General features: G+C 29.3%; 1 protein-coding gene across 2 annotated transcripts in view; it reads left to right on the forward strand.

Annotated features, from left to right (window-relative positions):
* LOC111625911 (transmembrane protein 131-like) overlaps positions 1–12,743 on the forward strand; it is a 52,546-nt gene that overhangs the window by 1,809 nt on the left and 37,994 nt on the right. For both annotated transcript variants that reach the window (XM_023369174.1, XM_023369175.1), the window contains exons 5-6: positions 7,614–7,982; positions 9,661–10,288. In XM_023369174.1, the coding sequence (XP_023224942.1) occupies positions 7,614–7,982; positions 9,661–10,288 (997 nt within the window). The remainder of the gene's footprint in view (positions 1–7,613; positions 7,983–9,660; positions 10,289–12,743) is intronic.

Genomic DNA, 12,743 nt, shown 5'->3' on the forward strand with positions numbered 1-12,743 from the left:
AAAGAGAAATGTGCTTGCACTCTCAGTACCTGCAGTTTCAAATAAAGCTTTGAAAGTGTACCTGCGTTGTCAGTGCCTTTAAAAATGAGAAAATATGCAATTAACTAATTTGAGAGGAAAAGAAAGCAGATAATATTATAACTTTATGAAAGAAATTAAGGAAAATGATTTCAAAGTGAATTTTTTATATTTTAGGTAAATTTTAAATAGCTATAGATGTCACGGTACTATCTATGTGGATTTGATTAACATAAAATGTATAATGATAAACTTTGATTCATTGAAGTTAATTCTGCTGTAGTTCTAATCATTTCAGTGTTACAATTTCTATGTTGAAAGATGCAAAGGATTGTGTGCTATTTGCATAGATCAAAGTAGAACCTCTGTTGACTTTTCTCTCTAACAGAAAGAGAACAGAAATATGTTACTAGAATGTGTGAAGCGTTACATGCTAAACTTATTTTGTGTCATTTTGACTTTCCTTTATCATTTTTCTAAAGTATAAACCAGCTCTTATTTTACTGACCACAAAAAATTCTTTAGTGTGTAAAAAGAAGGAACTTGTTATACTCAATTTATGTTTGTTTTCATTTTACTGCAAGTAATATTTTTGCTGTAAAACCAAAATAGACATATAAACAGACATGTAAGTTTTGTTGACATGTAAATAAAATATTGTCAACAAAAATGTTGAATGCTTCACCATAAATTATGACTAAAACAAATACAGAAAGAGCTTAAGAGTATCAAATTTGAGCTCTTTTGAAGCTCAAATTCAAACGAGTAAATTATCCAAGATGGTATCTAAAAGTTGACATTTCTGTGAGAAAAATAGAAATTTCATTTAAAATACACGCTTGACATTCACTTTTTTGATTGAGAATATATTTATGAATCTTTATTTTATTTTCTGTCCCCTTTTCCTTTTCTTTTGAGACCATTTTAGTTAATACAGTAGAATCTTGTTTAAACAGATTGTGGAACAACAGATTTTCAGAATAATGTCTTTTTTCCCCAGTTCTCACCAAATGAATATAATTTTACCTGCTTTTAGCAGGTCCATAACTTGGAATAATGGATAATTTCTATTCCCAACTACTGTAAGCATTGAGTTTTTTCAACATTTAACTAATATTTGGGTGTTTCTGAATAGTAAATTGAGAAAAATATATGCATAATTGTCATAGTTCACATTGCTAACTTTGCAGCTGTGCATGTATCTTCCTGTAGCACATTGATTAAAGGCAGGAAGGTACTTCTGATTGTTGTACTCAATGGGCAGAAAAGCAGGATCAAAACAAACCAAGATGGATGAGATTTTAACAAGTTGTGAAATCAAGTGAACTGATAACACAGGTCTGCAAGTAAAAAACTGCATAGGATTTTTATACATTTTCTTACAGATTTCAACTTGGTAAAAACAAAAAAAATTCCATCTCGTCAATTTTTTTGTTACACTCTAGTTTTTGTTTGTATTTAGTGTAAAATTCCTATTTAACTTAAAATTTACTATTTTTTTTTTTTTTTAATAGCCTTAAAACAAAGAGTTCTCACATTAATTCTATCAATTATAGCTGGACTTGGTAATAAATAAACAAAAATGTTAATGGTTGAAGAGAGTAGTGGTAGGGGGAGGTGGGTTAACCCAACATGAGTGATGTCGGGTATGTCATACCCGAGAAGATTTTAAATGCAAATTATTTAATGTGTATTGTTGCCATGCAAATCCCATTGTCACAGTAGCTGGAGGTAAGGGGGGGGAGGTACAGTGTTGAGTTTAGTGTTCCGCTGGTGTCAACAGGAGATATACATGAGCAAATGTGGCTGGGGTACGTCACACCCGACCTCATAGTTGGTGTTATATTTTTGAGTTGACAGTAAGTTTATGAGTTATAGTTATTTATAGTATTTTTAGATTTATTTCTAGATTTCTCAAATGATTGTCTTCGCATTAGACAAAAAACACATCTTCCAAGGGAAACTCGAAAAGTGATTACTGATCAACTGGGAGAACCTTCATTACCTGTTTCCAAAAAAAATGGCTAATAAATATGTCAGGTGTGGAGAGTGTATTAAAAAACAGATAGAAAAACAAAACATTGCTGTTCGAAGTGTGAGAAGCCAAAATGTATGAAGCATGCGATTTTTTGTGTGGAGATTGTGCTGATTTGTAGGTGTAATGTTGGTGCTGTGCAAATTGATCTCATAAGACCTTTTAGTTTTTTTTTCTATTTTTATAATTGAAAGATACTATAGTTATGTTGATTAACCAAAGAAGTTGTAATTTTGTTAGAATTTTATACGAAAAAATGTTAAACTACCAAAACTTGTACTTTTTCAAAGAAAATATAGACACTTTGTTATTTCAATTAAAAAAAAATGCTTTTCAATCTTAAACATAATATTTTATTTACTCATCTTGTTGAATAGATACTATTCTTATTATCCCAAGTGAAAAAATACTTTATACACAATTATAGTATAAAAAATTTGGCATCAAAGTTTCGGGTATCTCCTACCCACCTCATCGCTGGTGTAACAATTTCTCACCTCATTCACATCGGGTTAAGTAGTTTTAGCATTAGGAGGAAGATTTCATGATCGTATAGAAACAGGTTAAAAGTTGATAGTGAGTAGTATTATTGGTGAGGTTGAGCATGTTTCAACATGTTATCTGGGATACTAGGAATAAATATAAACAAACTGCTGTTGGATTAGATCAGGTTTCAACAAGCTAAATAAGTTCAGTATCTTGCTGGCCATCTAATGCCACACTCAGTTTATATCCAGTATTTGAACACTACTGTGCTTGTATTTTTATTTCTGGAATATGGCTCGCAGAGGTTATGTAATTTCTCCCAACAGCTTCTGTTATGTTTGTGGTGAATACATAGTGAAAAGTCAACAAAGAAACATAAGTGAGTTTGTGAAGAAAGTTTAATTTGCATATTTCAAATTGAAACTTGGAGATCAAGACAAAGCAGATTTTTGGAAACAATAGGAGAAAAGGAAAAAGAAGCATGGGACTCTTTCAAGAATGTAGTGCATAAGTTTTTGGGGAATACTAAAGACCCTGACTACAAAATCATTGTACAACATATGCTGGCAGCAGCATATGAAGCTCAAGGATGCAAGATGAGCTTAAAAGTTCATTTCTTACACTCCCATATTGACTATTTTCCTGAAAACTTGGGAACCTATAATGAAGAATAGGGTGAAAGATTTCAACAGGATGTTTGTGATAGCGAGAAACATTACCAAAGAAAATGGGATGTCAATATGTTAGCTGACTACTGTTGGATGCTCAATCGAGAAACCAGAGAAGGAAATCAGAAACGAGTTTGGAGAAGTATCAAAAAGAAGAAGAAAAGGTTTCATAAGAAAAAAGAATAGACCTAAAATTATGTATAAATATCAGAAACAATTTGTTGATTAGTTGTAAGAAAATATAATATATTCAGTTCATGGTAATAAATAAGAGTTTTTATCAAAAATTTGTTTTTATTTTGCAAAAAACCTTTACGTGATGGGATGTAATGAAAATTAATTTTAGAATCTGTGATCTTTAAAACATATAATTCAGCAAAAATATTCCATGCAGCTAGAAAAAATTTTTTTTTTGCAGACCTGTGTAATGAACATTTTTATTGTACTCTGCCTCTTTTTGTGGTATACAGTTTCCATCAGCTTTGTCATACACACATATGGCATAATGTACAATTTTATATGTAACATATCTGCAGTAACATGTGTTTCTGCAAAGTAAAGGATAGAGGTCTCAAGAGACTGAATAATTTCAAGTACAGGTATTTCTTATATGGAGGGAGTTAAAAAATGTAAACTGTTTTGAATAACAGGTATTTTCCTGGATTTGCGGTAAATCTGTTGTTCGTGATATAACAGATTCTCAGAACAGTGGATGATTTTCAGTGGCCTGAGTGATCTGTTAAAACAAGGTTCTACTGTATATCAAATATAATTTCTAGATTTGAACTTGGTAAAAATACATTCACATTTTGAAGCAGTGACTATTTTCAAGTTTCAACTTGCTAAGACAGAAAATCTGTTTAAAAATTTTTCTAGTTTCAAAAAACTGCCTATTAAATTTCTCTTTTATTGTTATATTAATAGTTGAAGTAAATTTATTATAGTAATATGAAATTATTTTGAGAAATAACATTTGTAATACAGTGGAATCTGGTTAGCTCAAATTGGTTGAGGGGAAAAATTCAGAGTTAAAAAGTTTTGAGTTAGAGGTTTGGTTAAAAATCAAGATTTGTTTTATTGATGATTCACAATAAACTATCCATATGATATTTCTGTGGATTTTATATAGAATCATCATGTCAAAGTAAACCTCTGTTTTTCAGAAACTCGAACACTTAACCTTATGTGTATGGATAAATAAACTATTTGAGATATGCTTTTTTGAATGATTGTTCCATTCACTCCTAAGTATTAAGTAAAGATTTTTTTAAGTTGTGATATTTCACACTTAAAATCCTAATGTTTTTAAATATTTTTATCACAAATATACCGATCTTTACTATTTTTATAATTTTGATGGAAAAGTTAAAATTTTTACATTGAATTGGACTATAATCTTTTCTTAAATTAATTTGTCAAAAATCCATTTACTTATTACATCAGCTAGTCAGAGAAATCCATAAGCAATTAAATAAAAAAAAAGGTTTGAATGGTACTGTATTTTTGCAGAATGACCAGCATGTCAAATAAAAACGAGAAGATCAGCATGCTGGAAACCTTGGGGTTATTGGCAAGCCAGTTAAACCGAAACTAAAATATAAAATTAATCAGATCTAACAAAACTAGTTGTTAATTAAATGTTACAGAAAACATTCTTTTGAATACAATAAAATAATAACATTGTAATTTGACTGATTTACAATCAGGAAGAGTTTGTTTACAATAACTCTTCCTGATTATAAGACAATAAAACAAGTAATGACTTATTGACAGTAGCAGTTGTTGTTGGTCAGTCAGTCAGTATGGGTTATACTGGCCATCCACTATAACCTTAAAAATAACAAATTTCACACAAAGCCAATGTTAATGGTGTAAGCTGAGATAATTTACAGAGAGTTTCTTAAATTTAATATGTTTGTTTTTGTGTTTTTGAATCAAACAGCAATAAAATACATAAAAAAAAAAACATTTTTGGAATTTCACTTCTACAAGTATTTTACTTTGTTAGAAAGAAGACAAAATGAAGAAATTAAACATGTAATGCTGACAGGTTTTCAGTTTTAGACTAAAAACTCATTTGTTTTTACTTGACATATTGATGTTTGTTTGTTTTTTTTTTTTTTTTTAATGTGCTGGCTGGAGAGGAATGTGTAATCTGACTTAAATTATCATTCTGGCATTCTTCGGGATAAACCGACATGCTGGTTTTTACCATACTGAAATATCTGATTTCATGGTCTCCCCAATATGCTGGTCATTCTGCAAAAATATGGTGGATACAGTATCCAGGTCATTCTGGCTTCCAGGCAGCAAGAATGACCTAGATTAGATACTGTAATACTGTAGATACTACATGGTGTACAATGTTTATTTTTAGTCATATGTGGTTTTCTCATTTTATAGAAAGTTTCTGATTAGTTTATTCAATAGATGAACATTAATAATTTTACTTAACAAAATTAAAATTTTGAAGATACTTTGTCAAATACTTTGTCAAAATCCCATTCAAGTTAAACAGTTTATCAAACTGTTCAACTTGAATGTTTAACTTGAATGAATTTTGAGTTAACCAGTTTGATTTAACCTTTGCTAGATGATTGGAGAAAGAAAATAACTTCAAATTAACCAGATTCCACTATATTATTTAAAATATAATAAATATTTATAATTATATTTTAATTTCATTTTATGTTATAGTATATTAATGATACATATATCATTAATATATTAGAAATATTCTTATTAGTGATGTAACGAATATTCGGTTACTATTCGGCATATTCGGCCTATTTTTCACTATTCGGCCGGATACCGAATATTTAATCACTATTCGGCCGAATACCGAATACCTTAAAACGGGAGTAATAAATAACAAAAACACAGTAAATTACAGTAATCATTTTGGTATTTAGATTTAATGTTATCGAGTTAGTGTTGTTTGTTTATATTTATTTATAACTTGTAACACGCACAAAATAAAAAAGAAAATAATATTAGTCACATGTATTCACAATTTATAATTACAAAAATCGGCACACGTACACGTCTATCGTTGGAGAATCCTCGCACATCTGAGGGTCTGATCATACCTATCCTTCTTTTTAAACGCTCGTATTTGCTCTTCCCTTTCTCTTTCCTCTATCGCTCTAATCCACATATGCCTGTTCATACATCATAATACGCCCTCACGATACTTTCGATTGGTCACTTTTCAGTGGTAGAGTTCCCATTTTACAATTACGTGACTCATAGCCTGGTGATAACGGAGAAAAGAGACAGATAGGACGTCGATATAAGTCACAGTTATGATTTCACAGATTCGAGACAGCTCGATAGCCCGAACGGCCCTGGGCTTTCGCCCGTGTGCACTAAGTGACTTTCATTACAAACATTTAGCTTTCCGAAGTCTATGACGACAATTGTTTGACATTGACGGGCGCGAATTTCGTGCCAATAAGCTGCCTCGACTCGTTCGATTATGTTATCGACTCAATTTCATATTTATTTTCACATTTTCACTTTGCGGTCCTTCTCTGTTTTTTTTTCCGTTATTTACAAGTGTAGGTCATTTGATATCATCATTTATCACATACTTCCATGACACTCTTGTCTGTCGGCTACAACTTCCAAGAATTAACGCGATTGGCGAAGCGTAGTGACACACACACACACACACACACACACACACACAATCTTTTATTTAGGTACATATAAAACGTACATTTCCGGTACCGCATAGGCATAACCGGAAGCGTAGTGACAGCGGGCCAATAGAGAGCAGGATCCTTGCCATAATGCGGTTTGCGCGCCAATTTTCGTACGTGTTGTGTTAATCGAGCCGAATAGTTTGGCCGAATATTCGGCTATTCGGCATTCGGCCTGAGGCCGAATATACTATTCGTTACAACACTAATTCTTATATCTCTACCTGCATTACTATAATCAGATAATAAACTCCAAATACCTTTAACACTTCTCGAACGTTTTCAGTCAGATTAACAGACCTTCTTAAATTCTATTAGTTCGATCCTGAAGAAGGTCTGTTAATCTGACCGAAAACGTTCGAGAAGTGTTAAAATAGACTGCATTTTAAAAGTATTTGGAGTTTATTATTTGATTAGAAATATCCATTTGTAATTTAACTGGTTTAAAGTATTTAGTTTAGGATTATAATGAATTGTAAATGATAAATTTCAAAAAAATTTAGGGTTTTTTCTAAGATAAATAGATCTGTAATCATTAAGGATAAATTACAATATTTACAAATAATTTTGAATGATAATTATAAAGATCAAAATAGAAATATTGGGTATTTTTATATAATAATGATCTTTTCTTTTTACTCTAACTTTTGTTTTATGTTTTTATTTTATGTAATAATTACTAATATTTTGTTATTCTTTTAGGTTTACACCTGATTTTACTCTTTTTAGAGTAGAAAGAATGTTACAAATTCATACGAGTTTAGGAGCTGATCATTTAATTCAATTTACACTTGTTGCAACTCTTCCTCGTCACATGTTAGCTCCATGTATGCAGGCATTGCCTCGTCCCTATTGGGAACCCATTATATACTATAGCATTGTTATTTTTACTATTTTTATGTCAATATTTGTTTTTATTGCTGCTTATTTGGAAAACGATCGAATTTTAAAATCTGCTTTTTCTTCAATGATTACTACTACTATAACTACAGGAAGTGAATTAAAACAGGAAAAAGGCTATTTATTTGACTTAAAAAGCATTATTAATTCCTACAACGATCATCAATTAATGTGAGTATCATTTTCTGTTTGTGAGTAAGTGTGACTATTTGAAATAAAATATTAAGTAGTAGTAATTATAATATAAGATTATGTTGAATATTGAAGTTCAAAAATATTTTTTGTGATTTCTTAATTAATTTTATGATTTAAATTTTGATAGTTTTTTTTTGTTTTAATATAGTATTCAATTGCTTTTGTGTATGTGTGTGTACACACACCTATTCATTTTTTGTTGGTTCTATTTATGATCTGTTGGTTGTATACACACTATTGATTATGCACTGCTGTTCCACTATTGCAGATACATTTCTGCCATGATTGCTAAAACTGCTACACATGCACAAAATATGTTTTGCTACCGAAATCTTGGGATGGATAATGCTACTCTCTCTCCGAGTTTTATCGTGCTACAGTTACTCTTCAAAATTATAGGCTCAAAAGTCTTGTTTAACCTTGAATGACCCTTGTATATGAGAATTCAATACAATGAATTATTTTTTCTATCTTTCCTATTTATGAGATGAAATTTTTGTGTAGTGAAGAAATCAATGTTTAAAATAAATATTCTAATAACAAGTGCAACAAGGTTAAAATTTCCACATACTAAGATGGTTCATAAGTTCTCCATTTTAACACAATTTCAGTTTAGTAAATTTTATCTCTACATTACAGACTCTTCTATTGTTGATTACAGTTTTATTAATTTAAAAGCAATTTTACTTTACTCTAATTTACTTGTTATCTCAATTAACTATTGTTTCTTTCCATTAATAATGTCTGATAATTAATATATTTGCTTATGCCATAGTAATTTCTTTTATTTTGTGTTACTTCCTTTTATGATAATGAATAACCTAAAACATATTTTGTTGTTCTATTTTGTTTATTTAGAATCCTTGGTTTGATGCTCAAATAAATATTTCATAGCATTTTAATGTTGTTTAAAGGAACATAGGTAATAGGGTGATTGAGCTATACCAGAATGAGTTATAAATTTCAACCTTTTTTTAGTTGAAAATAGAATAATTGCCTTCTTGTTGAATTGAATAGAAATAAAAAAGTTCATGCCTGTTTACAATAGGTTTTGAGGAAGGAGGTACAGTTGTAAATCAGGATTACACTGTAATTTAAAAAAAAAATTTAATAAATTAAAAAACAATAGGTTTTGACAGTTTTTCATGATGTTTAATTAAGAACATCCAAGTTTTAGATTATTTTTAAATAATCTAAGTCTTTTAGTTGTTTACAGAAAAAGTCTACTCAAAATGATAATTATAGAATTGTGTTTCAAAGAATAAAAAGCTTGCTGACATTACTGTAGCTTACTGAATTGCTTTTTAATGAAATTTGAAACCAATTCTGTGATGATTAAATTTAAAATACAATATATTATTAATAAATACAATATATTATTTAGACATTATATTTATATATTATTAACTAAAAAATAACAGATAATTACTAAAATTTAATATGAAAAACCTTTTTGATTTAAAACCTTTGTGATTTAGTTGTTTTTTTTTTATATTGAATGATTGAGAAAGTTTTCTGCATATGTTAAATTTAATTTAAAAAATGTATCTTTTTAAGAAGTAGACTCCTTTGATTATTATAAAATTTAAATATTATTAGTTAGTTTTTATAGAGAATTTTTTTTATTAATATAAAAATTGTATTACATTTTCAGAGGAAGAATTCATGGGAATAATTATTTGGAAGGTAAAAGAAGACATAATTCTGTAGAATCATCATTGATCTCAAACATGGATTTATCATCAGGCATAAACCATAATCAGCGTAGAGGGAGTGAAAATAATTCTTTATCAAAAAGCAAAGACTGTCTGAGTAATATATCATTGAAAGATATTGATTTGGACTTAAATGATTTCAATATCAAAAATAAGAAAAAAGCACAAAAATATAAACATGACTGTTATTCTCATGGTGAAAATGAAAGCAAGAAAACACAAAAAACACAAAGTTGGACTAGTTTTCTCAAGCCTAATTTTTCTTTTCGTAGTGGTTCTGTTAAAACCAATAACAACAGTAAGCCAAGTGTGGGAACACAAACGCATAAAGAACATCAAAAAGATAACAGTATATTTAAACAGTCTGATGATATTGATATAATAAATCAAAAAGAACTATCAGAAATGTTATCTGATAATGACAATAAAAGTAAATCTAAGCAAAAAATAAAGGATAAAAATAATGATAAAAATAAATTAAAAAGAAAAAATGAAGTTTTAGTGGAAGAAGAAACATCATCAACTACTACAGAAACTTCAAGCCCTGAATCAGATATTAGTGAAAAGGTATTAAAATAGCTTAATTTTTTTGTATAGTTTTTATTGATATTTCAGGAGTCAGAGTTGACATGATTTTTCTAATATCAAATTTATGATAATTTTAAAGATAATGATTTAAATTAATATAAATCTAGAAGAAATTAGCTTGAACTAAAACTTGAATTTTCTTCGTTATATGTCCAGATATATGGTTTTGTTTTACACAGGTGATGTGTGTCAACAGGTATTACGTAAAACAAAATTCTGCATAAATTTGTATTCCATCTCACATAGTTCCAGATAATTGTCATGACATGTTTTCCAATTTGAGTTCAAACAATTTATACTGTATTTTTGCAGATTTGACCAGCAAGCTGCATATAATGGGGGGAGAACAGTATGCTGGTTAAACTGTGACTAAAATATAAAACTAACAGATCCAACAAAACTAGTTTAATAAATTTTAAAGAAAACATTAAAACAGTTAGCAACATTGACAGTAGTTAGTTAATCTGGGTTGCACTGACAATCTACTTTTGAAAGATAACTCATTTCGTTCAAATTTTACACAAAGCAGATGTTAATCATGTAAGTTGAGATAATTTACAGTGAGTTTCTGAAATTTGACATGTTTTTTGCATTTTCGGATCAAATTACAATAAAATAAACAAAAAATGCACTTTCAGCATTCCACAAGTATTTTACATTATTAAAAAGAAGACAAAGTGCAGAAATTAAACATATAATCATAGTTTTTGATGTAATACTGTAACAGTTTCACAATTTTAGAATAAAAAATGCAGCATAACTCTTGTTTTTTTTACATGCCCTCTGGAGAGAGATGTATACCCTCACTTAAATTGGCATACCAGCTTTTATCATATGGAAATATTTGATTTTATGACTTTATAATAAAAGAAATCATCATGTACTGTACATTAATAGTCAAAATTATTCTTGTACTCCCAAGGTTAATTTTATCATTTTCTCATCTGTGAGAACAAATCTGTGTATATCAATCCCATATGAAACAAGGCTCTACTGTCTGTTGCTATTTATCACCTTAGCTTCAAACCAAACACATTAAAAGTCATTTAAAATTAAAATATAACTATCATTTCTTCATCAAACAAACCAGATCATTTGAGATACTTTGCTATCACTCCATTTTCATTGATAACATTGTGTGCTTGTATGTGCATGCCTTTCACTAAACTCTAAACTTTGGATAAGGTAGAGATGATTTTAAGTATATTGTCTAATATATGACATTTTACAGGTTCAGAATTAATTTCAAATTTTTTTTCTAGATGTTTATTTAAATTTTATTAAATATACAGTAAAGATTTTTAAATTAATGCAGTGTAGCCTTCTGCACACAAGCATAACTTATCTCCCTTTACTTCAGAAGCTTTCTTTAAACACCTGTAAAGATTTTTAAATTAATAATGTATATGTGGTAAATTCAAAAATTTCTGAGACTAGTGCTGTATTTCTTAATGTGTTGATACGAAAACATTTTAAACACAACTCCCTTCTAAGTACTATCCATTTAACACTGCACACTCCTTTTTAGTGTCCTGTTCCACATCTTTGTCATGGAAATGTTGTCTATTTAACAGTGTCTTCATTGGGAAAGGATAAAATGACAAAATGCATGGTTAGGTGAATGGGAGGTATAGAAGCAATGTTGTGTCCATTTCAGCTATATAATTTTAAAAAAAAGTAAACACTATGCTGGAGTTTTGGTTTAAACACTTGTTTAAAATTATCTGACTGAAGTGAGCACAACACTGCTTCCACACCCTTCCTATTCATCTAATCTCACATTTTGTGATTTTTACCTTTTCCCAAAAATGAAGGTCTGTAATTGGACAATATCTGTATGATGTGAAATTGCTGTAGAGACAGCTGCAAAAAAATGCTATAGAACAAGTCACCAAAAAGTGGTGCCAGAAATGCTTTTAACCGATCACCCACTGTATTCTAAAAAACTAAAGAATTACCAAGCATATAAATTTTTTAATTGATGAGTTATCTTTTATCCAGGACCAATAAATTTCTCTTTCTTACATATATCAAATTCCAATAGACAGTTCCACTATTAATGATAAAATATTGCCAATACATTATAAACCAAAAGAGAAGGAGAATTAAAACTATAAACTTACATTATTAAAAAAAATTTGGTTTTCTTTAAATTATGATTACATTATGATGATGTGTCAATTCAATCTTTTCACACACTGTTATTAAAATAATAAGACTGTTAAACAAAACAGATTCAAAAGACAATACAAAACCACAGCAACACAGCTTTGTTACAATTTCCATTTTACAATATGATGTGACTTTTACTTCCACATCTGTGTTGTCTTGTACAGGTACCATTTGTCAGGTATCATTAAGATAGTATTACTGCATGATATACTATCTTAATGAAATCAGATTAGAAATTGCATTCTGTGCATGATTGGAACAT

This window comes from Centruroides sculpturatus, unplaced genomic scaffold (genome assembly GCF_000671375.1).
Source record: "Centruroides sculpturatus isolate CEXI.00-Female unplaced genomic scaffold, Cexi_2.0 scaffold452, whole genome shotgun sequence".
Lineage (NCBI taxonomy): Eukaryota > Metazoa > Arthropoda > Arachnida > Scorpiones > Buthidae > Centruroides > Centruroides sculpturatus.